General features: G+C 35.1%; 1 protein-coding gene across 7 annotated transcripts in view; it reads right to left on the bottom strand.

Moving 5' to 3' along the window:
- Positions 1 to 27,387, bottom strand: part of LOC106091895 (broad-complex core protein isoforms 1/2/3/4/5) — an 889,290-nt gene that overhangs the window by 10,308 nt on the left and 851,595 nt on the right. For 6 of the 7 annotated variants that reach the window (XM_059368068.1, XM_059368069.1, XM_059368071.1 and 3 more), the window contains 3 exons: positions 14,212 to 14,360; positions 12,629 to 14,144; positions 35 to 459 (listed from right to left, as the gene is read on the bottom strand). In XM_059368068.1, coding sequence (XP_059224051.1) covers positions 35 to 459; positions 12,629 to 14,144; positions 14,212 to 14,360 — 2,090 coding nt within the window. The remainder of the gene's footprint in view (positions 1 to 34; positions 460 to 12,628; positions 14,145 to 14,211; positions 14,361 to 27,387) is intronic. The other variant, XM_059368073.1, reaches the window with a different exon arrangement.

A 27,387-nucleotide genomic window follows, 5' to 3' on the forward strand; every position in this document is an offset into this window, starting at 1 on the left:
AATCATTTTTCGATTTCTCTTAATAGTTCGTTACCTTTTATCGCGTTGCCTTTCCTGGGCATCAACTCGTAGGAAATTTAGTATCGAGGCCTCTTGTGGATTAAGACCCAAGAACTGTTCATTCGGCAAACGCTCCGCATTGATGAGTGAAGTTATTGAGTTGAGAGAACTTAAGGAACTCATGGTACTTGCTGCAACCGTACCATGAATTGCGGCTGTTTGAGGTGTCATTTGTGCTGGATGCTGTGGGGTGGTGGCCGCAGCCGCAGCTGCCGCCATAGCGGTCATATTGTGGGCCAAATGCCCAGGCAGTTGAGAATGAAGATGTGAATGATGTGCTATATGATGTTGAGGGTGATTTTGTTGCTGCGACGTTGGGATCGATGTATGTTGATGCTGCGCATGGAAGGAGGGATCCGTTTCCATATGGGATGATAGGGGTGTATTAAGAAGACGTTGCTAAGAAAAGGTGACATAACAGGAAAAATTGAATTAACAAAAAATTGAAATTGAATTGAAAATAGACTGATATGGATTTTATGAATCAACTATGTAGCTGAACGCCGGTACGCTCCTCTGCGCCTTCTTTTACAATAAGGAAACTTTTTCGTTTGAATATTGTTATTCACCTTTTTAGGGTTTGAAGGAAATATGAAAAACATCCAAATGCCTCTATTTGAATCTCATATGATACTTATTGCTCAAAAAGCTCGGGCGGAGGATTTTTTGTTCTTTAATTTTGGATGTTACATTAGACTACTTTCTTGGTTGATTTTTAGGTTGGGCCCATATTTCCATGGTTGGTAAATATTTTCTAGTTTAGCGCTTTTAAGCAGATGCGCGGCCTTAGATACTTGGGTCCGAAAAGTTATATTCGATTAGTGATTCAGTCCCAAGTGCTGTTTATTTTAATACCGTAGTAACATGGTCGGTAAATAAGTTCTGCTTGGGAATCTTTTGGGGGAGAGATGGCCCCTCAGATCACCGTGCTCTACTCCCAAACACCTTTTATTTGAGACTCATATAGCCATGGTTGGTAGATATGCCTGATTTGGGGGTTGAGCGGCCCCAGGCACTTTACCCCGAAAATAGGTATCAGATTCGTACTATGGAAATAAGTCCTGTTGGGGGAGTGTTTTAGGGGTGGGGTGGACCCCTAGAGACTTAACTCTGCAAAAAATATAAGATTCGCGCTCTACTCTAAAGATTTTTTATTTGGGTCCCATATTGCCGTGGTCAGAAAAAAATAAGTTTTGGGTGTGGGGTGGACTTAAAATTTTGACTCTGCAAAAAGATTTAAGATTCGTAGTCTACTCGCAAATACCTTTTATTTGAGCCCCATGTTTCCATGGATTTGGGGTGGGGTGGACCCCAAGAGAATTCGTCCTACAAAAAATATAAAATTCTTGCTTTTTCTCAAAAATTTTCCTTTTTTTTTTGGCCCAAAGACGAATACTATTGATCTTGGTGTAGATATAGCTCCCATATATACGTATAGCCCGATTTGAACTTAAATGGTCGTAGTAAGTACAATTTTCAACCGATCTGAACAAAATTTGGCACGGATTGTTTTGTCACTGATCTGAACATATCTGCAAGATTTAATGAAAATCGGTTCAGATTTGGATATAGCTCTCGTAGCGAAGGGGTTAGCATGTCCGCCTATGACGCTGAACGCCTGGGTTCGAATCCTGGCGAGACCATCAGAAAAAATTTTCAGCGGTGCTAGCAACATTTATGAGGTAGAAGCCATGTAAAACTTCTCTCCAAAGAGGTGTCGCACTGCGGCACGCCGTCTCGGCTATAAAAAGAGGCTCCTCATCAATGAGCTTAAATCTTGCATCGGACAACACTCATTGATATGTGAGTAGTTTGCCCCAGTTCCTTAGTTGAATGTTCAAGGGCAAAATTTATAAAATTTGGCCGTATTAACAACAATTTTCATCCGATCTGGATAAAATTTGGCACGTATTGTTTTGTTACTCATTCAAACATATATGCAAAATTTCATAAAATCGGCTCAGAATTGGTTATAGCTCGTATTTATATTTCGCCCGATATACACTTATAAGGCCGTAATAAACACAATTTTCAACCCATATGCACAAAATTTGACACGGATTATTTTGTTACTGATCTTAACATATTTGCAAAATTTCATCAAAATCGGTTCAGATTTGGATGTAGCTCTCAAATATATTTATCGCCGGATTTACACATATATGGCCGTACTAACAACAATTTTCAAGACATCTGTTCGAAAGAAGTCGGTTCATATTTTGATATAGCTCTCATATACATATAACTATTGCCTGAGTTTATAATTGTAGGGGAGGTATACGGTATTATATAATAGGGTCCGTCCGACTTTAACCTTTCCTTACTGGTTATATATAGGATTTTCAGCAAACTTTGACAATAACACTGACGTTTGGATTATTCAGAAAATTCTACATTTGTCCTTTAGTGACGAAAGTGGCGAAATATACGTCGTCAGGTTTGGGCACTTTTGTGGCTCTTTTTAGAAGAAAATATGTAAATGTTGTTCGGTCGACTCTGAAAGGAGAACAAGTAACATATAGTGGGGGATTCTCTCGTCTAAGATTGCCGATAGCATTTAGTTGGCCAGCATAAAGAAACACCGTGGGATGGGAAATAAGTCTTCCATTTTTGAACGGATAGATAGAAATATCTTAAATTTGTTATGGTTATAACTGAGGTGATACATAGAGTCTGTACACTCAACCAAATTTGTTATTTTAAACAGAATTACTGCTGTTTCAGCGAGCTGTTTAGAGCTGCTGTATTAACAAACATTTCGGTCAGCAAACAAAATTTGCTGAAAAAAATTTCATGCAATTTCCATTGTTTTGATTAATTTAGGCATTTTTTAGAAATATTTTTAGAAATTTGTTGGAGGAGATGATTTTAATTTGTGGAATATTACTGATCCATGCATAGATATACATTTTGAAATGTGGCTGAGCTCGCTCTCATTTTTATACCCACCAGCATAGGATGGGAGTAAACTTATCTAGTCATTCCGTTTGCAACACCTCGGAGGATTGATCTGGAACCGACCTAGCCATTTTCGTCCGTCCGTCTGTCGAAATCACGATAACGGTCGAATGCGTAAAGCTAGCCGCTTGAAATGTTGCACAGATACTTCTTATTGCTGTAGATCGTGGGCGATGGCAAATGGACCATATCGGTTCAGATTTGGATTTAGCTCCAATATAAACCGATCTCCCGATTTGACTTCTTGAAACCGCAATTTTAGTCCGATTTGGCTGAAACTTCGCACATAGTGTTTTTTAGACTTCCAACAACTGAGGCAAGCTGGGTCCAAGTCGGCCAAGAGCATGATATAGCTCCCATATAAACGGATCTTCCGATTTGACTTCTTGAGCCCTAACAAGCCGCAATTTTTATTCGATTTGGCTGAAATTTTGTATATAGTGTTCTATAACGACATTAACAACTGTGCGGTCCAAATCGATCTCTTACCAGATAAAGCTCCCATATTTTAGCAGAATCCATGGTGGTGGGTTGCCAAGATTCGGCCCGGCCGAACTAAGCACGCCTTAACTTTTTTTTATATTTCTCTTCTAATGTGTTCATGACTGGCATGGCCTTTTCTTTCTAAATTGAAAAAAAAAGATTATGGGAGGCATAAATTCAGTGGCGATTACAAACATCCAATGAAACACTCATTTACATATGTGTTCTATTTTTTCTTCTAACATCCCCTTCATAATTAAGCAGCAGTAATTTTCATCAAACAACAGACTTTTCACCAGTCAACTTGCTGCTCTGAAATTGTGGAACTACTGCAGACAGCTTGGTATTGGAGATACCACCGTCAATGCGAAGCTGTCGAGTGGACGGAACTTAGTAGGAGTTTGAAATTTGTAGTGACTTTGATAGTAAGGATAATATTTGTCGCCGAAAACAACGTTTTAACGAGTCCTTTGATGAGTTTAATGAATCAATAATGAGATTGGCAGATCGATTGCGTGAACCTCTCGCTGGTGTCCCGAGATTCGTCATGAACTCCTACACTAAGACATACGTCAGTTTTCAGACCTCAGAAAATCGGCGATAAGGCACGAAAAATGTATGAAGGATGTCATTCAGTCGTCAAATTTAGACGTGAAGGGAAGGCTCAGGTAGCAAAATGGATAACGAAGGGTCGAATGAATACGAGATCGTGCGGTTCTTAAGGAAATATGCTGTTGGAATTGTGAGGAGCGTGGCCATCTACACAAAGATTGTCTGAAGGAAAAAACCGTCTTTTGCTACCTCTGTGGACTTAAGGGAAACGCCGCAAAGGATGTCCTTCGAAATAAAAGGGACATCCTCCGAAATATATGAAAAGAAATTAGATGTTGAAGTAATTGAGAAAAAGCCAGATTATACATATACCAGGACGAGAAACCTTATTTTGCCATACAGCTTTATAAATTCAAGCGAATTTTCAAGGGAAAAATTATAAATCCGACCGAAGTGCTATGTGTATGAGAGAATTCTGGAGATAGCTGAAAGTATGAAATTGCATGGAAAATTGCATATGAGGCTCTAATTTTCAAATATAAATTATATCGCAGTGGACAGTGAACCTAATAAGAGTGTTACTGGCGGTGAACTGGCTCAGGAAGTGAAGAATTTATCTGATTTTAGGAAATGTCGCGGAAATGTGAATATCGCTGACCATCGGGAATAGCCAATATCTGGAATAATTGAGTTTGGTTTTTAATTTTCAAAATCAGGAGTGTAATTTGAGTTTTTGGTTGTGGAGTTTATAAAGCAAGATATTATTTGCGGAATAGACTTTTGGCCCAAATTTAAGATTTCTATTTCTTAGGTATCCCACATTTACAAAAATTGGAAAAATCCGAAAGTTCTTCCATTATTGTAAAATTGGTAAAAATACCTCAAAATTTTTTATTGAAAATTGTGATCCCTATTGTGTGAACGAACTGACCAAATCCTTCAAAATGTGCTTGTCTTTGCGAATATCCTAGGGGTCGATTATGACCATCACGCATTTATTGGTGCGTTGTCAGGAGATAAAACCATGAAATAAAAATTTGTAAAACATTTTAAAATTTTCCCAGTACTAAGTAAATTGTAAACACATATGCAACACAGAAATGGAAATTTCAATAACAAATTTGGCCGTTGTTAACTCAACTGCAGTTGGGTTGCAATCCATCGCCCTAATTAGTTTTATTGGGTTGCCCAAAAAGTAATTGCGGATTTTTTAAAAGAAAGTAAATGCATTTTTTATAAAACTTAAAATGATCTTTAATCAAATATACTTTTTTACACTTTTTTTCTAAAGCAAGCTAAAAGTAACAGCTGATAACTCACAGAAGAAAGCATGCAATTACAGAGTCAAAAGCTGTGAAAAAATTTGTCAACGCCGACTATATGAAAAATCCGCAATTACTTTTTGGGCAACCCAATATATTGATTGTTTCGGTGAATAAGTTTCAGTATTTTGACGAAATTTTTTCTTTTGTGCTCATTTTAATTTGCTCTCAAACTATTTTTATGACTTCAACAGGTTATTGTTTGTGATGGTCAATTGGTTTTAAATGTTTTTTATTACCATAAAATTTTCCGTAAACAAACTGAAAATAGTTTTGGTCGATGTATCTGTTTGCATATTATACGCAAATTATTCGATTCCTTGCACTTTCCTCCAGTGCTGAACATATCAAAAAAAACTCCGATTCGGATGTTGGTTCGGAAGCGTAAAAGATTCCCAAGACTCTGGAACCCAATAATTAACTACTATTTTTTTGCCATGGGGTCATCGTAGAGCAGAGGTTAGCATATCCGTCTATGACGCTGAACGCCTGGGTTCGAATCCTGGCAGGAACATCAGAAAAAATTTCAGCGGTGGTCATGCCCTCCTAATGCTGGCAACATTTGTAAGGTACTTTGTCAAGTAAAAACTTCTCTCCAAAGAGGTGAGCTTAAAATTGAATTGATTTGTGAGAAGTTTGCCCCAGTTCCTTAATGGAATGTTCACGGGCAAATTTGCATTTGCATTTGCATTTTTTTGGCCATATTCGTGTTCTACGACAAATTTTCTTTAACTTGAGTACCACTATGCGACATTTCATTTGAGTGTGGTAAGGATCATTTGGGGTCCCCGGGCACGAGCTCAAACAAAAACTTTTCGTATTTCTGTCACCGGGGTCATTTTAGGAGTGCATTTTTGCCTTTTCCCTTAAAGTGCACTTTTGCCTTTGGACTTACATAAAAATTGTTAAACTCAACGAATAAAACTTAGCATATGTATAAATTATTTGAATTTTTATTTACGTCGATTACGTCACTACATTGTGTAACCAATAATGACGTAAACCGAGGTATTACTGTAAAAAGATTTTCTTGGAATAAAATCAAAAAGTACATTTTGAAAATTTCTTAAGAAATATCTCACTGAGCCCAAATTAACGGTCAAAGCCTATAGAACTAATAACTTTCTACGAGAATCAACGGTGTTTACCGTTGATTGATAGATTTCGACCCTCAATCACAACGAGCTACGTATCAATTGCTTTAAAAACTGCATTGTTAATTAAGGAATTTCGAGAAAAAAATCAGGGTGATCATTTTGGGGTTTTAAAATTGTGGTTACGGGTTCTTAAATTTTTTCATTTCATTGCTGATGTAATTCAAACAAATTATAATTAAATATAACTTATTATTCTTTGGTAACCATATTTATTATTAACTAAAGTTTTTCAGACATACAAGCAAAATATTTTATTTAAAGACAATTTTTAAATAATATTTTTTTCCAGATAAAATCTCAATTAAAATAAAAAAACTAGAACTAAGAGAGAGAATTAAATTCATATAGAATTATGTCTTAGAGAAGTGTTTGTGATGTTTGTCTTTAGGAACTACTTTTAAAGTAAATTTTAATAGTTTTTTGTTTAAAATAATCTTACAATTTTATTTTTTAAAGAAATTAATTTGCAATTCGGTCTTTAAAAAATGTCACTAAAATTTCATTTTTCAAAATATTTATTGAATTTTTTCTTTAGAAAATTTTCGTTAGTCACTTAGACGTTTTAGTCCTTTGCGATACCACAGGAACAGAAGAAGGAAGTTGTTAAAAAGCCCAATAACTGATCACATCCGCTACACCAAAGAGGTTCTCAAAGAAATGAGAGCCTAATGTGAAACTCCTTCTGACTGCTAGTGCGGGACATACACACAGGAGGTGTTCTATAGTCTCCTCTTCTTCGATGTCCTCTCAGCTTCTGCAGAAGCCGTTGCAGGCAACCTTCAGTCTACCAGCATGTTTTACGATTAGACAGTGACCTGTCATGATGGACACAAAGACTGAGACGTCCGTTTTAGCCAATGACAGCAAAGCGATAGACCTCTTTAAATCTAGATTGGGTCACATAGTTTTGGAGTGCTCACAGCCCCCTCTTTGTGAGATCTATCGTTCGTTGTCCTTCGGGCCTGGTCCTGAAAACTTAGCTTATATGTCGATAGAGGCATACCACAGATTTCAGTATCCCTGGAATGCGTAGGGCAGATCCTAGTCTCGCAAGCTCGTCTGTTTTACAATTCCCGGTGAATTTTAAACCGTTCAGCCATCACGTCGAGAGATCTTCTGCAATCGAGGGCGGTTTTTGAATTCTGAAAAACGTTCTCCAGGGATTTCATGGCTGCTTGGCTGTCTGAGAAGATATTAATGCCAATCGTCGTAATGACATAATATTTTAGCTATTCCACCACTTCTTTAAATGCAAGGATCTCCGCTTGATACACAATGTGGTCGGGAACCTTTCCGATATGACTAGTTTTAGACTAGTCTATGTAACTTCTGTTACCAGGGATATAGTACTTCCAATCGGTTCTATCAGGAATAGTGGTGCAGTACTTTTTATCAAAAAGCTGCTCATGTAGGGTGTAATTCACACTGCCTGGAACATCGGATATTGTATCAAGGATAACACAGTGTCCGTAGCCGCAGCATGACCAATGAGAAATCTTACGGCAGTGGTCGCTGCAATTTGTCTGACCACAATGTTCAGAGCCATAAGATTTAGCATTAAATTCAGTGCTTCATATTTTGTCGTCCTCAGTGCGGCTGCGATGCGCAAATAAGCCATCCTTTGGATATGGTTGAGTATGGAGCAGTAGGTGGATTTTTGAAGCGCAGTCCACCAGACCACAACATCATATACAATTATAGGTCTGACAACTGCAGTATATACTTAATGCATGACACACCTTTCGTGCCCTTTCGAAAATGTTGGATTTGACGTTCAATTTCCTGTGCAGTAAAACACCCGTATTTTGCGCTTACTATAAATGGAACATTCTCTCCTCCCAAGCAGACAGGTTCCACTGTAGGCAACTTGTATCGCCTGCTGAAAAGAACTACTTCTGTCTTGCACGAATGTATACCTAGACCACTTTCAATGTCAAGAAATGCTACCATTGTATATTCCTTGACAGCGAGAGAACGCTCTATGTAGCCGACTAGGTCGTGAAAGGCTATTTCAGTGGACTTGCCTTTAATATATGCATGCTGCTGCAGCGACAGGCGATCTCCTGGGATCTTTGCCCTAAGATATGTTTCTATCAACATCTTAACGGTCTTCGGAATGAAAATGGCCTTCGTGTCCCTCTATCCCACAGGTATATATGACATTCTGATACATTCAGACACAGCTTGTAATTCAACCGGTAATACATCATCAGGGCCTGGCGACTTAAAGGAGTCGAAACTTCTTATCGCCAAAAAAATTTTCGGCTCAGACACAATTTCCCTACTAGCCTCCGACGAATGTATGCCAGTGACAACCTCTTCTGGCGCCACGTTGTCCGTTGGAGAATTTCTCGGGAAATGTAGTAGTTCTAGTGTTTCCTCACTAGACATTGTCCATAAATTCTCTGACTTCTGAATATACCCCACCGTAATAGGTCTAGAGGACGGAATCTTACCTTAGTCTAGAGGCCTCAGATGTATCCTCCACTGAGCTCCAGAATTCTACTCAGGATTTGTTCTGAGCCTTTTTCAGTTCGCCCTTATGTTTTCTTAGCTCATCCTTATAAATGTCCTAATCGTTTGGTGCTCTTGTGGCTTTCCTAAGACCTTTCCAACCACCCACCAACCATGGTGGACCCATGGTGGTCTCTGTTTGGCCCTCGGCTAGGCACAAGCGAGTCATTCAGGGCCATCGTGATCCGATTGACCACTATGTCTATAACCTCCGTAGTTTCCACTTCTTTTTCTGGTCTAGAAGACGAATTTGTGCCGAAATTTATCCCAAACCGCCTTTATTCTGTTTAGCCGAGGGACCACTTCTGCAGTATTTTCTCCAAGGCTGATACTAATATAACGATGATCGGAGGAGCTGTGGTCATCCAACACTTCCCAGTCGCATATTCTTTCGCTTACATCTTCCGATACAAAGGTAATATCTAGTACCTCCTGCCTGTTCCTGGTAATAATGATCGGTTTATCCCCTTTATTACAAATCGCCGGATTGTACTTATAATAAATTCAATAAGCTGCTCACCCCTTTCGTTGACATCCGAATTTCCCCATATCAGGTGTTGTTCATTAGCATCACTTCCTTGGAGCGGCTTCAACCAAAACCTTAAGGTTATATTTGTTTAGTTTATGGGTGGCTACTACTAAATCTTCAGTGCTAGGCGATGGAAGAAGAAAAATATTTAGACTATTTTTTGCAAGTATACAGGCTCTGTGTCTTCCATTCCCCGTACCCTTGAGTAGGTAAAATCCCGGAATTCTGAGTCTACGAACCATTCGTTCATACACCCATGGTTCCTGGATAAGAATCAGGTAAAATCCCACTGCCATCAGAAGGAACTTAAGAGTTGCCAAAGGGGCCTTACAATGGTGGAGATTTATCTGTAGAAACCGGATCATAGTCAGTTTTACTGCATAGTCACCACTGTTGTGTTAGCCTCGTCTTCCGATTCCACCAGGAGCTCATCCTCACAAGATTCATTAGATCTTGTAATGAGCTTCCGTACGCATCCAGAGGCAGGTGTGAAAGCTCTGGAACCACTCTTCCTCAGGACACTGAACACTTGCGGTGTGGACGATTCCTCCTTAGACGCTTCACTAGCTGCTGCTGTCGAAGTACTTTTTGAGTTACGTGCTTACCCGCTGGAGCACACTTTGAGCCCATTCCAACTAGATGACCCACCCACACAGGGCGGGTCCCGTTTCGATGCCATCCCCTCCTGTCTCGATTGTGGCAGGGGAATTTTCAGTCTTCCGCAATTCTTATCCGATTTGCCTGAAATTTTGCACAATGACTTCTACTGTGCAACAACCTCAACAACCCAGTATGGTCCGAATCGGTCCATAACTTGATATGGCTCCAAAAGCATTCCAATTTTCATGTTTTATACTTTGTTTGGTTGAAAGAGATATCGGGCAAAGACATTTACAAGTGAGATCCATGGCGGAGGGTATATATGATTCGGTTTGGCTGAACTTAGCACGGTTTTACTTGTGTTAAATGGCATAGTACCTCCCAATGTCGCCAGCATTAGGAGGGGATAACCGCCGGTCAAAATTTTTCCTAATGTTCTCGCCAGGATTAAACCGATGCGCTCAGCGTCTTAGGCCGATATGCTAACCTTTGGGCTACGTTCGCCACCATTTTTTTTAAATTGTGTTCATTAATAGACTAATATAAAAAAATATTTATTGTTAGGAGACCAACTTCTCAAAAATCTCGCAAAAACTGTAGTTGTCTTTTTAACGGATCTATATTTATTTATCTATACTAAATCAATAAAACAATCAAAGTTATATACTGATGACATCCCTAAAATTTAAGTAATATATTGCTACTCTCGGTGTAATGCCATAAAGTCGTTGTTCTAGCAAATAGATTGGTATGCATATATATTAAATTTTAGCAAATAACAATACTTGTAACCCTGGTGAACAATTTAAACCAAAATTGATATTTGGCAGATATTTTTTTTAACAAAAATTTTGTTTTGCCAAACTAAGAAGGTCAACGTTCCCAATAGACTGGAAATTTCGATCAAAAAGAAACTGTTCGACTGTTCTAATTGACGTCGTGGAGACTTGAGGCAAAATATGGAATAATTTCTGGTTCTATTAAACCACAGTAGAGCCTTTGACACAATGAACCATAATAATATTATCTCGAAGCTCGACAAACTTTTCTTTTTCTTCAAACCTGTTTGCAAGCTAATTTCATCATACTTAACCGGACGCCGTCAATCCGTTAATGTTGGTGATATAACATCTACAGCAGTTGATGTATAAAGGGCTCTATCCTTGGTCCCTTGCTTTTTTCTATATACATAAACGATCTACCTGATATTCCGATGCACTAAACCAAATTGTGTACAATCATGTTGAATAATATTATCTAAATGAAATCCAAAACTGGGCGAAAAAAAATAGTCTCTATCTTAATCCGGCAAAGACTAAGCCAATGAAATTCTCAAAAAATATCAGCTACTCAAATTCCTCCTACTCTGAACTACTCAGTAATAGAAGCTGTTGATTCATCCTCTAACCTTGGTGTAATATTCAACACGAAACGGTCTTGGACCAATCATATTAAGAAAACTGTTGATAAAGTTCAAGAGATGCTGAGAAGTTTAAGTTCGTATGCTTTTAGGGAAATCGTATCTTATACCCCCCTACTTTATGGATGTGTAATTTTCGCAAATTGTGATTCGAAAGACTTTAACAAATTGAAAGTAAGGCAACAATAATGCTCGTAAGACAATAGCATAAGAAAAGGAAAGACCCAATTTCGCAATTCGTCTACAAAATATCGACATTAGTTTCGAAAAACTCCTGAAAGCGAAATGTCGAATTCTACTGCAAAAAATTATCACAATTTTGCTCGATCTGACAACGAACCCCAAACACTGAGAAACAATTTTTAATAAACATTCGTATTCGTCTCTGGAACAATTTGCCACTCTTCAAGAAAACAATTTTCAAACACTATATTTAGAATATAATGGCTAAAAACAGTCTTGTGAAAAAATTTTACTTTTATAATTAAAATTAATAATAATATTACTTTTTTTTATTTTTCTAAAAACACATATTTAATGTAAATTCATTCCTTAAACCGGTATCGATATATATAAGATTTTAATCTTGTGATGTACCATTACCATTACCAGTACCATTAACAAACAATCTGAACTGATTATTTTAAAACTAACCATACATTTACTCTTATGAGTCGACAACGTTTTCAGTAAATAGCGGCCCAATCGGTTGTTAAATGTTGATGTTTAAAGGAATATACCAAAAAGTATATATCGGAACTAAATGCAAATCTGAACCGATTTTCTTGAAATTCACCGTATATCTATTCAAACCACGATTTTTATGTACGAAATATCCACAAATTATTAAATAAAATAATTTAAATAAAACAAGTAAGAGCGTGCTAAGTTCGGCTGAGCGGAGTGGGTATAGCAAATAGGAAATGCGCATGAAGTGCAAATCCTATGGAAATCTATGACATTCATCTTAAATTTGTTCCTATAATGGGATTTTTGAAATTGCCAATAGCCACATTTTAGGCTGAATACTTACCCTCTTATTTGTACTATGTATTCCGTCCGAGCTGTGAATAATATTCGGCTCTTTCGTATTGGTCTGTAGTTTTTGATTTTCTGCGTAACTTAGAACTCCTACTAAATCAGCGCCACCTCCGCCTTCGGTCTCCTCCTCATGCCCCTGCTTTTGCAGAAGCAATTGCTGTTGGTGATGTTGCTGATGTTGCGACTCATCATCGTCACGTTCTTTTTTGATATTGATACGTAAATCTTCAACGATATCTGAATCGGAGCCCATAGGGGCAGCGCAAGGCTCCTGGGAACCCGGAACCATTTCATGTTGCATATGCATGGCAAATGGATGCTTACCTTTTTTGCCATGCAATCGCTCGAGGGCATGGTTTAGGCGATGTTTCTTAAAGGATTTCAAGTAGCGGAACTGCATGCCACAGACATCGCATGTGAAGAGCTTGTCAGCGGGTAGACGCGATCGATGATTGGTTTCTTTGTGTTTGGCATAAGCTGAACGATATCGATAGGTTTGACCACATTGTTCACAAATAAAAGGTTTTTCCTCACCTGGCCCCAAAAGGGGGTGCTGCAGGGCGGCGTGTTGTTCCAATAGCCAAACATTGGGGAAGTGAGCATTGCACACTATGCAACGGGTCTCCTCTTCGATGGGCTCGCTGAACAATGATGAGGTATCCGAGGGGCTTTTCAACAAACTACTACGGCTAAGTGAGAGCTGACCTGGCGTACCAGGTGTTGGTGGCGGTGTAGATGAGGTAGATGAAGAGGAGCTTTTCTCCTTACAACTTGAGGTATCCGTTGGAGTGCTTGAGTTCAACAAAAGTTGCGAATACGTCTTCAAACCCGACTCAACAGCCAGTGTTGAGCTTGAGTGGCGGCGTTGCAATAATTGCTCTAGGGAATCCTTATAGATCATGGATGAGGTAATGGAACTAGTTGTGGCTGCACTGGAATTACCACTGTCTCGGTCTCTAATGGCAGCTGCCTCATCGTGTGACATTGGTGTCAATTCAATTACGGCATCACAATCATTGTTATCGTCCTTGGAGGGATGGCAAGGTGTAACAGAGCGCTCAGAGGAGGTCTTGTGCAAGGACTGAATCGAATTGGCGCCTTGCTGTTGTTGATGATGTGGAGATGGCGTATTTTGTCTAGTTAATTTTATTAGCTTCTGTGGCTGAAGTTGATGTTGCAAATGGTGATGTAAGGCTTGCGTTTGTTGTTGCTGCTGCTGATGATGGAAAAATGCACTTGGCGACGGATAACGTATATTAAAAGGTGGTTGTTGTTTGTACTGGTGTTGCTGTGGTATGGAACGGTGTTGCTGTTGTTGGTGTTTGTTAGCCAAATCACTGGCTCCCCCAGCATTGGTTGCTGAAGAAGTTGATGATCGGCCTAACAGATCGGCAGTGTTTACATGCATATGGTTGGGATGATAATCTTTGGAAAGTAGATCGCTTAAGGGATTGTAACGGTGTGAGAAATCCTTTGATGTAGGCGGGGGCGTCAGTAAACCGCGATTTCTGAAAGAACGTTAATAAATATTCATAAGGCCGATTGTGCTTGCCGCCAAGTGATCGCCATACTCACCTTAAAGCCTCTTCTGCTAACCATGTCTGATGGTGCAACAATGTTAATATTCTGGACGGATCAATATCGAATAAACTTAAGCCCAGCGGTGTAAATGGAAAAGCGAATGGTGTAGGACATCTGGTAGCCATACCAAAGTTGCGTAAAAGCTTTAAAAGTAAAAAGAAATAAAACGAAAAACATGGTGTTAATTATTAAATAATTTCAAGTGATATTCGATCTTTGCTATCTGAACTAAGGATAAGGGATTACTGATGAACAACTTGAAGCCAATGAATGTGTAAACAAATAAACATGCAACAAACAATTTATGCATACAACATTTAAACAACGTTGATTTACATTGGGGCGAGGATAAGTGTTTACTTCCTTTTTTTGGCAAAACAAAAGTATACTATTTTTTCTAGGAGGAATTTTTATGTTTGTTTAAAAGTCGTACTGTAAGCTTACCATGGAATCCTGTGCCTGTAAAGTTAACCTAGTGCCTATCTAGGGTAACTCTTACAATTTACGTACATAGTTTTTTTTTGTTAAAAAAATTAAATAAATAACATATTAATTGAGTTATTTGCGCAAAAATGTTGTTTTCTAATATGGAAATGAGGAACAATTTATTTAGCCATCAAAGTTTTTATAATTGTATTTTTAGCATTATATGTGTAACGCCGACGAATATTATTTATGTATATATTTCCTGCAAATGTCCTACTACATAGTAGGCCAGAAGGTGCACTTAAATTCGATATATATTTCATTCATTCATTTCTATTCAAAAACGTAAGGCGAACGGTCGCCTCCATTAGAACCATACACTGATAGAAATAAGACGGTACCTTGTCAGTACCTGCTGGTATTATTTTAAATCAATAACAGACGAAGGAAACTATTGGGTATTGGAAAACAAAATGAAATCAACTGCTGAATAAAACAAATCAAGGATAGTTAAGATGTTACATTGTTTTTTGCAATAAATAAAACATACACAAAACCAAATTAAAATTATTTATTTATTTCTTCAATCTTATATCAAATATATTGTAAGACTAAATAAGATATATACTTAGCATTGAATATCATAAAAGGTCATAAAAAAATTAAAATTATTTTCAATAATATTTGTAACAATGTAACAAACTATATGTAGCTACGATTTCAATCGTGGCAAAGCGTACATCAGATTTGAAAAGCTACCATATTAATACACAGAGCTGATATAAGAAAATGCATGAATTTTGACATCCCGTCGAAAATTCCGGAATAGATGCCAACTGTGACTCTTAAGCTTGTTTTCATCCAGATAGTACCGACGAAACATTCACCGTTAATGGTTTCAACTTGTTTGCGTATGCGTATAACTCATTTTCTTCTACTTCTAGTTCTTTTAGACGACTCAAAGGTGCTAGAATGATATCGTCATAATTGTAAAATTGTACGCAATATACGACATATAACGAAGAGTCTTCTATAATGGTGAAGTCGTTGCCATATACCTCCGCAAAATCATAAAACCTCGGCTAGTTTGTTTTTCGGAATTGGATGAAAACCATAAGCACATTTTCGTAGAGCTTAAATTAGGAGGTAACAAGATTGTACTATGATGTATATATAGGTCAAATAAGCACATAGAAACGTTAATAGCAAAGCTACATTTCAAAGGCCAAATCAACCATTTGGCCTTTGAAAATGACCTTCTTAATATATCATGGAATAAATTATATTCATTTCAGTTCAAATGCCGAAGAAAAACAAACATGTTCCGATGATAACAAAAACCTTAAAACGCCATGACAAGCCCTAGCTTAGTCAGAGAATCAAAATATTTACAAATAGAAAAAGAGAGACAAAGCCTACAAACTATGGAAAAGATATAAAATCCCATCGCTCTACGAGTCATATTAAGATTGCCGACGAACTGGCGTATTCCAAATAAATCGGGCTAAATTGTACTACTTTACAAACAAATTTAACAGGGCCGTTGGAGGAAAACAGAGTTGAGATGGAACTCGTCATATATATGGCATTTCTAGCGCTTCCAACACCAAGAGTGGAATAGATGTAAATAACTTAAACAAAACGTTTGTAAATATACCTATGATTGATGTAGAGACTAGTTCAGGTGGAACTATAAATAATTATTCTAATATTATATTAATCCCAAATTCGTAAGACTAATTGCTCCTTATATAATAAACCATTAACACACGTCTTTAATTTTATTATCACCGTAGAATCCGGAAATTTACAAAATAGTTCCTTTCTAGAAGAGTGTAAACAAATTCAGATCCATTGCCATATCGCCGTTCCAATTGAAAGTGACTAAAAAAATACCACACAAACAGATGTATGCGCATTTAAACGATCATGAATTATTGACTTATAGACCATCCGGATTATGACCTAAACACATCTGTACTATAGCTCTAATGGAATTCAAGTTCAATTCAAGTTCTTTTAGACCACTCAAAGACTGTTGATGCAGTTCACCATCTTACATTATGTAATATGCTTATATATATGTTTGAATTTGCAAGTACTCTTGCAAGATCGTTTGCAATATACGACATATAATGGAGAGTCTTCTGCATCACTTGTAATGCATAGAGGTGTTCCCCAAGGATGTAATTTGTGTCCTCTACTGCATACTATGTACAGTAATGATATATCATATGCTATCCAGCACTGCGATATTAAAATTTACGCTGACGATGCACAAATTTACACATCAGAACCTAAGGAAACTTCAGATGACTGTATTGCATTAGTCAACCAAGAATTGACGAATGTTTTACAGTGGCCTACGGCTAACTGCCTTACACACATAACCCAAATAAGTCCATGGCAATTTGCATTCATAAGTGAAACACTGCGATAAAAGACATTAATTTATTTGATCGGAAACTCCAAAATTAAAATTGTTGGCAAAGTGAAAAACCTTGGGATAACATCTAAGATAACACAAATCCGGATTGTGGAAAAATATATCCCAATATCCCAAATCCGGATTGTGGAAAAATATATCCCAAATTTATGAAACTCACGCTTTATCGTATATCACAAAATCAGAACGAAAACATATTTCACCCCCACACTAATATACGGCAGCATATCCGGCTTTGACGTTGAACGTCCTAATCTTGGCGAGAACATCAGAACAAAAAATAAAAATATCAGCGGTGGTTATCTCCTCTTGCCATGTACAAACTTCTGCTCTAAGAGGTGTAGATCTGCGGCACGCCGTTCGGAATCAGCCATAAAATGGAGGTCCCTTATCATTGGCCTTAATCTTGAAAACACTCAGCGATGTGGGAAAGATTGCCCCTGTTTCTTAATGGAATGTTCATGGGTATATTTGCATTAGCAACATCGCTCGATATGTCTATAGACTCAAGAGACATGACACAGTTTCAGCATATGAAAACAAGATATATAACATGCCACATGATAAGTATGTCACATGCAGGATACTCATATTTTTCCATAAACTTATCTGTGAAAAAAGAGCTATTTTTCCTCTAGCAAGGGTTAAAATTTTCACGGTCATTCCGCGGAAAAGATATTATTCAAATAATACATAGAAGCCTCATTCGGTGATTTATCATTTTTGTTTTTAGGGGTCTGTTTTTGATCTCATTCAAAATAGCTTGTAAATATGTTGGACAATAAGTGTTGACACTGATGTTTATTAAATCTGAATTATTTCTTTGATCACTTGAACTTTTAGCAGAACATATGTTAAAACATTGCCATTCGATGGAAAAACACCTGTTCCCAAGAATAGTATTACTGTATTCATTAGCTTATGTCTTATTTCTTCTAAACTGTTTCTCCTTTGAACAAGGTTTTGTAAATTATTAAACAAGAATTTGTGCACCCTTCTTTGCTTCAATTAAGGAAGTGGATTTGTAGAAAATTATCCTACTGGTAGTACGCGGAGCTGCGTATTACGAAAAATATTTGGATAATAATGAATTAAAAAAGGTGTTTACCGACATCTAAAGAACGTTTTTTTTTCGGTGTCTGACTTTTTTTCTTAAAAACCGATTTCAATGGAGACAATCGAAACCGGTTAACAGGGTTTCGGTTTCAGTTTTGACAACCCTAATACTAGTGCCTAATTATTAAGATATAAATCTTGTTGTGTTATAGAATCGAAGTATCCATGTTTTGCATCAGCTTTTCTATCAGTGTAATCGGGCAAGAATTGTACTCTATGGATTAAAGGAATTTCCGCCGAATCAGAAAAGAATTTCACCATCCAGGCGATATATCCAGATTGAGTAAGAAATCATGGCGAAGGAGATTGAGTACACTGTTGGGTTTTAAATCAATATCTGAGGGAATAACGATTCTGACACTGAATGAAGCTGGACGTTATTAGCGGCCCACATTACTTTCGTTGCCAAAGGGCTACCCAAAAAATCAGCGAAGTATAAACCTTGTTTTGGACTCTGCCAGTGTATTTGAATTGACAAAGGTCCTGTATTTCAGCTTGGTCATGAAATGGTTTGGGGCTAGAGAACATCCTCTGGGACGATTGACGGACGATTGAGTGTATGACTACAATAATAAATACAGCGGGCTCTAACTCTCAGGATGGAGTTATGATTGGTCAACCAACGTTGGGCATCACGCACCTTTAACCTAACATTTCTTTGCATCATATTGGACAAGGCCTATGATTTCACAATAGATCTCCTCGATTTTAGATTGGGCCATATAATATTGGAGAGTCTAGGCTCCATGTATTCAACGTACATTACAGTTGAACCGATAAACCACATATTTCTTATAATTATATTAAACAAATAAAAAAGGGATAAAGTTGGCTGAAGCCGAACTTTTGGTACCCTAAACCACATTGTGCATGCAGGGTAAATCGTCTTAATTAAAATTGGTTAAATTTGACAAATATAATTTCGACCAACAACCGTACATATTAAGGAATTGAAGGATATCGCTGTACAAAATTTAGAGAAAATCGTTTGATTATTGCATTTGCAAAGACCCTAGAAGTGAAAATCGGGCCATACATATATATAAGAGCTATATCTAAATCTAAACCGATTTTTAAGAAATTCACCAGTGATCTCATGAAACATAAGATAAGCTTTCGTGCCAACTTTCGTGAGAATCGGTTTACAAATTACCACATTATTATTGGGCAAATCGGTTAACAAATGTAGATATTGTGGCAATATTAGCCCAAAACGGACATAGATAATATATATATCCAAAACTGAACCGATTTCTTCCATTTTCAACAGGCTTCGTTTCTAGGCCAAATAGATGCCTGAGCCAAATTTGAAAATGATCTGTTAAAAATTGCGTCATGTGCATAGTACACAAGTTAACATGGACAAACAGACGGACATAGCCAAATCAAAGCATTCTGAGTCGATCCATAGACTCATAAATGGGTCTATCTCTCTTCCTTTTGTGTGTTACAAACAAATACACTAAGTTATAATAGCCTGTACTACAGTAGTGGTGTGGGGTATAAAAACATTTCCTTCAAGCTTGGATATTCTATCTATACTTGGAATAAGAAATTGTGTAAACTAAACGGAAGAAAATCATTGGTGCCAAATAATGGTCCATTTTATTAAGATTTATTACGGCCAAGACCACTAACTTTTTTTCTTTTGTTACTCGATTCGTTCGCCAATTCTTTGAAAACAACTGGTTTTACGAAGCAATAAATTCGCAAACGAATCGAGGGACAAAAATAAAGTTAGTGGTCTAGGCCTTAAATCTTATAAAATGGACATTATTTGGCACCAACGATTTTCTTTCGTTTGGTTTACATGACTTCTTATTGAAAGCATATGTGAGTTTATAGTTTTAATCCTCAAGATGTTGGAATATCCGAACTTGACCTATTCATTGTTTTTCCCTTTATAAAACCATTTGTTTTCAATGAATTGGCGAATAATTGAATGAGTGATTAGTGATCTATTATCAATTACGAATGGAAAAGTACGTTTCGATAGGTCCATCCAACGTGAAATAAAGGTACAATCGAACTTCTCTATAACGTAGCATTTGGGGGCCGACAAAAAAACTACATTATAGAAAAACTAACAAATTAGATTTGTGTACTTAATAAAATAGGCAAACGAACATATACAGAAATTGAATTTTTATTTTGCAGTGAAGTATGAAGTGATTCTTATTTCACTTTGTTTTTGCCACTTTTCTTTATGAACGAAGTCTTCAGAATGAGGAAGAGAAGCAATATATGATCAGGGCATTGGTTCGAGACTCCATAAAAGTTCTTATCATTTTAAAAATTAATTTAAACTGAGGCCTTATTACAGCGATTGCGCTTTCGTATCGAAAGATATATCATATTGTAATTTATGGATGTTACCACTTTTATACACATTTTAGTGCAATTTTTTTATAGATTTGATAGATTTAATCATTCGCGTTCTTAAATTTCAAGAATTCTCGTTCATTAAAAATATACTTAATTCTCAATAGAGATTTCGATTTTACGATTTTACTAGTTCACATATGCCGTAATCGGCACCCTAATGTTATTCCTCGAACACCGTTGTCTTTTGTGTTTTTGAACACGCAAAGCAAAAACATGGCATTGTTTGGTGTATACGAGAGACTACGCACAAAGCATTGAAAATGTAACGTATCTTACAGCAATTGACGAACAACATTGGGCGAGTTTTGATTTTTTCCTATTTTGTTTGTGTGAACTTCAACAAAACAAATTGCCAATAATCCGTTATAAAGGGTTTAATTTGTGTTAGAATTTCAACTAGCGCAAAAAAAAATCTTTACAGAGAAGTATGTGTTATAGAGAATTTTGTTTTAGATAATTTCGTCATAGAGTTTAAAATATGTGCAAATTGCTAAAAAGGTTGTGTTTTCAATTTTTATTAGTTATAGAGGAGTTCAGCTGTGAAAATAAAAACGTTTAATTTCAGTACATATATGCTCTATTAGCCATCGGGCAAAATTATAAATCGATGTTTGTCGCCATCTTTTAGTCTACACAGCTATTTTCCAGTGCAATCGTAAACTTCGCTGGAGGTGCATAGCATATTTGCTAATTTTTAGTTTGTTTCCCTCTTGAGACGAGCTTAATGATAGAAGATTTTTTTTGCATTGGAAAAGAAAAGTCAGATATCTCAACACATGTTTTGTCCTGGATTAGGGGACTTATTCAACCACATTGTGGCTGGAGGCTTCAAGAGCCATACATTGGTAGGTCGTACCTACATATATCTTATATATTGCGAAAACTACGCTTTCATACTAGCTGTTCTTTTCCACCGTATTATTTATATAATAAAACACAATATTTCACAACTTTTGTTCATATTTAATATTTATTGTTTTCTTTTTTTTTCAAAATGTTTTCCTTTCAATATACGTTTTTTTGTTTATAACTATGTTTTTAGTTTTATGCAAAAAAATAAAATATGTAGAAAAAACGTAACACGTTTTCCGTACAATAAAAATCAGTTTCAATATTATTTCTGGTTGTTGTTCTTCTTTTGCTCTATCTGCTTGTGGTTTCTGATTTGTAAGTCAGTAAATTTCGGTTTGTGTTCATTATTTTTTGTCTCCTTTATTTGCGGCGCATTTCAATATAGGTAATTGTTTATTTTCAATATGTATATATATATATATATATATATATATATATATATATATATATATAAGTATATATATATATATATATACATATATATTTCTTTATAATTCTGAGGTTTTATTTCATCTAAATATTTTTTGTTTTTTATATATATGTTTTAGCTTCACTTCTAAATTGCAACCTTGATCTGTTTTTTTGTGGAATAGTTTCTTTTTTGCTTTCGCTGGAAATTATTTCAATTTTCTTTGCGGAGAGGGTCGTTTTATGTAATATTTCTCATTAATGAGGGTAAATGTGTCGATTTGAAGTTCATAATTTACACCTATGATATGCATTTTTTGTAAATTTTCTTTGTTTTTTTCCATTAAAATTCCTTTAAAATAATGGGAAATGTGATAGTTTTTCTTGAATATCCAGATTTATGTCGACCTAAAATATTTTCAGATTTATTTACGGGGTGTGTGTGTATAGTGAGCCTCTCTGATGACCTAATGCATAGAGAATTCAAAAGATTAAAATATTAATCTTGATTTCTCTTTAGGATGACTGGAGTTTGTTGTTGTTTCTTGTTTTCTTTAATGGTATGTTTTTGTATATAGTTACTAAAATTGTTTTGTTTTTGTAATGGGTAAAAATTTGAACCTTCCGAAATGTGTTAAATCAAAAAAAATGTTTTTAGTTATTTCTTTCTTTATTTATAAATTATAATTTAAAAAGAATATTAAATATTATCATTCTTTACTTAAATAAAATGGGAACTTAAACTTTCATGAATGTTAAAAATGGTAATAACTTTATTTAAAAATAAAATCAAGAAACGAAAATGTTAAATTAAAATTAATTAAATGACAATGAATAAATGATAATGTTAAACATTTATGTACGAATATTGTAGGTATGTGTAATGGTCAATGCAAATGTCCTTTAATAATTTCAGCTTAATTTTATATGTTTTAAGTACTTCACCTTAGTTTTGCGTTATTTTTTGTTTTATGTTTTGCAAATTGTGTTTAAACAATTAAAAAAGTTCTTGTTTTTGCTTAATATGTAATGCTTTTATAAAACTAACTTGTTTTTTATATCTGTTTGTTTATGATAATTTTGGTTCTTTTTGTTTTAAACGTGTATTTGTTAAACTCCGTTGTCATATACAATTATAAACATAACATACATATGTTTGTGGCTTTTGTTTTGCAAGTGTTTTGTTGTATGATTTCAAAATGTTTATATGTCTTAAGAATAGTAATTATTAAAAAAATATATATACTATAATTTTATATATATATAAATATATATATATATAAATTATTGTAGGAACATATTGACGTGATTTAACGTATTGCAGCTATTTTTGTTGCTTTGAATGTTGTTTTAAAAGTTATGAAGGAATGTTGAATAAGTAAATAATAATACAGATAAAAAAAAAATAAACACATGTCGCAAAATTTATTGAGAAAAAGGCTGTTGTATTTACACAGACGATCTGTCTTTATAAGCCAGGGAATAGACAAGCACAAGATTTTCGTGAAGTTGGAAGTTTAAATCTCCAAATTAACATTATGTGTGCCCCTGTAGTATGCTACAACAGGACATTTTTTCAAGCTGCGGGTATTGACACATTGCTATGCCTTCCAGGGGATTTGGATTTTGCCGTTTCGCACGAGTTGTTCACAACTCTATCCTATTAAACTCCTCTCCGTGTTCACCTAGGCTTACGAATCCGTATATCTTCTAACATGAAAAATCTTTTGTCATTTGTCTTGGCATATTCAACCATCAAGAAATTAAGACAACCAAGTTTTGAGTTAGATTAACTATTGTATATGTGTGAGCTAAAGTTATGTGTTTACACACATTGCAAGAAGCCATGATGGCGATGGTGGCCGTGTCGAAAAGCGTCGCTAACTAGTGGTTATTTGAGTTTGTTGTGTCTAAATGTAATAATTATAAATCATAAGTGTTATATAACCGAAACAGAAGGAATTGCTCACCACAAGGTATTAGTTTTGGTTCTTTGTGTGCGGCATATCCAGTTGCTCCTTAGAGTGAAAGTGACAACGAATATGGTGAGCAAATAGAATAAAATATAACCATATACATATCTAGCTGTGGCGCTATAAAACTAATTACTCATTTGCCAAGTCGTTCAAAAAAAAAAAAAAAAAAAGGTGTACTGTTCCACAGTGCATGAAAACTGGAATATTACATAGATAAACTTTGGTATGGACATAGAAGTCATTCCACTTCCAATTCTGGGTCTAATTGTAGACTTCCACACAACCTTGTTAGGTTTGAATAGTTTCCCATTCTATTTCAAAGGAAAAACTAAAAATGCAATATTTACAACAATAAATATTCCCATGACACGGATATTACTTATAAGGATCATTGATGCAGCGTTTATATTGCAATTATGCTTTTTATATTTTTCATGGTTTCGCCGTGGGTTTGGTTAGGTTGAACGAGTACGGTAAAACTTTATTTACATATATTGAAAAAAAAAAAACAAATAATGCTTTCATCCATCCAAAGAAGAAAAATTGATAAAATAGAAGCTTGCTTGTATGGAGGTTTTACCATAAAAGAGTTTTATCGAACTTAGCGTTTTGATGTACGTTTATTGTTTAAAGTTTCAAGAAGTTTAAGCGATTAGCCCTAAAAGGTAAATGGTTTTGGTGTGCTTATATTTTATTGTAAACTATATTCAGACAAGTTATGCGTTTGAGCTTATGGGTACAGTTGAATCCGCTTAATTGAACACCTCTTTATTGAAGAAATCGGTTAATTGAAGCCAATCACTTGAACTAATCGATTTTAGGGACTTTTTAACTCACTTCAATTGAAATTCATGCCAAAAAGTCACAATTCAAAGATATCAAATGCGAGTTAACTAACTGCACTAGTTTCTTACCAGCTTCAAAACAACTAATCCACATAATTTTCACAATTTCAGATCCCTTAACTACAAGACTGTAACTTACTGAAGTTCTGCTAGGGTAAAACATTCTTAATTCCACACAATGCTGTCAATTGAAACGTATTGCAATTATTCGAACTTCGTATAATTGAAAACATCGGATAATTGAAACAAATTTCTTGTATTTTGCTATTTTCAATTAGGCGGGTCCGACTGTAATCTACATGAAACATTAACTGTTTCAACATTATATGTATCAGTTCAATGTTTGTTTTCTGTATTCGGTTGGTGCGAATTATGGCACAAATCAAACTAATTTTGTCATGCCTGATAATCATGTGTACATTCTTATTTTCACCAATTTATTTATAAAGATGTGTTAAAAAGATGCACCGAGCGAATTCCACGTTATGTTGCGTTGTAAAGTTTATGGCCACGCTGTCATCGGTAGAATATGCTAACCACAATATCCAAAGTATAAAATGTTCAGTTGATTTCCAGCCGCCACAAAGTAGACACAATCAATTTTTTCTCAATACAAATTTTGCGTTTTGAAAACAGAAATGTTTGTAAAAGAGCAATAAATTATAACTTATGGTGTGAAATAGTATGCCTCTTTTAAGGTTATTTACGATGACTATGTACTCATATGTATACATATTCTTGTCTCTGTCTCATAGCTATTGCAATGAAATAAAATAAAAAAACGAAACACACACAAATGTATGTGCAAAATAAAAATGAGCCTCATAGGAAACGTAAATTTTCAACAATTAGGTACTATTTTATTTTTTTTCTTTCCTTCTCTTCAAATTGTCTTAAATAATAATAATAATAATAATAATAATAAAATAAAAGCAAAAAACACAAACTGAATTTACTATTTTATTAGGTTGGTTTATGTGTGGGTGATATGGAGAATCTAATTGGTATGGTGTGTTTATTTAAAATTATGTTACAAATTCGTCTAAATAAAATTGAAACAAATGCTCAAAATAAAAAGGAACAATATTTTATAAGTATTACTAATCATAAATGAAATTATTAATTAAAAATCTACATAATGAATGTCTTCAATGGTAATGATAATAATAAAATTAAACATACATTTATGTAATAATAATGTAGATAAATCCTAGGCCCTATGTGTGGGCCTCTTTTTCGGCGGATAGTATTTCGGAAAGGTCAAAAATTATTTCTGGTTGTTTGGGTCGGTCTGTATATGTGTGTCTTCAATGTATGTTGTAAAATACATGGCCGTTTAATGAACATGTTTTTGTTGTCTTTTTCCTTGTTACTAAACAATTTAAAAAGACTGTTGTTACATATTTTTCTTGTTGTTGTTATTGGTTTTAATCATTTCTTGTATTTTCTTTTGTGGGATATGCAAAAACTACTTTGTCTGAGTTAAGTTTATTATATCTAAAAGTGATTGCGTTCCTTTACTTTTTGCTCTTTTCGGAATGTTTGTGTGTGTGGGTGATTTTTTAATCCATAGTAGATCCTGATACTGAGCTACTTTTACTCCTACTGGTTATTACTTTAGAAGCTCTAACTTTTTTAGGTTAGCGTTACTTTCTACGGGGCTCTATGTGTGTTCTTATAAAGCCAGCATGATATCTCTGCATCGGTCTAAGCTTGGTTTCTTATTTACTGTTTGTTTCTTCAATACATCGGCTATAGCTTTCCTTTTTGTTAAAAAATTCAGTTTTTTGCTTAATGTAAGTTTTTGTATTGTTTATAAAATATTATCATATTCTATATATATATATATGTATATGTATAAATATATATGGTAATATATTTATTTTTAAAAGGGGGAGATTAGGCACTACAGTGTGTATGTTGTTGTCATTGTATATTTCATTTTGCCAAAAGTTAATGTTTTTTTCCAAAAAGTATATGATTTTTTTTACCAAATTAGTTGTTGAATGTTGGTATGGTGAATTGAGCAAATTATCAATGATGAAGTCATATTTATACTCTTTGAAATAGCCATATTCATACCAACATCGTTTTTGTTGGAGATCAAAATTGGTTCTATTTGAAATTTGTTGGTTTTTGTTCGCTTTGCAGTGTGTGTAGTATTTCTCGTGGGGAAGGGTAGATAAGTGGGAATAAGGAATTGTATTTACATGTAATTGTTTTGTCTTTGTTGTTAAAAAACTAAATAATGATGAATTTAAATGTTGCTTATGGTTTTTGTTTTTTTGTAGTATGTACATGAAAAATTAAAATTATTTTTTATCTTTCAATTCGGTATTTCAATTATTACAAGTTTTCTTTGTTTTAATTTATTTTAGATCTTTGTGGTTCATGTTGTTGTTTTTTAATAGCTTGGCACTCAAATTATAATTATGTGTAATTGGTTTTGTCTCTATGTTTCTCTTATATAATTCACTATTTTAAATTTTTTTTTTATATATAGTTTGCTTAAATGATTGGTTGTGGTTGTTAATTAGCTATTTTGTTGTATGTTTAAAATCAATCTATTTGTGTTGTTTTAGTTTATTGCATTGAAACCAATGTAGATTCTTATTGTGAGATTTTAGTTACGTTTCATATTCATTCATTTAAAATCCTATGTGTTTTGCTTCTATTCCTTAACGGTCTTCAATTGGTTTATTTCGTTAATAATTAT

Source organism: Stomoxys calcitrans, chromosome 4 (genome assembly GCF_963082655.1).
Source record: "Stomoxys calcitrans chromosome 4, idStoCalc2.1, whole genome shotgun sequence".
Lineage (NCBI taxonomy): Eukaryota > Metazoa > Arthropoda > Insecta > Diptera > Muscidae > Stomoxys > Stomoxys calcitrans.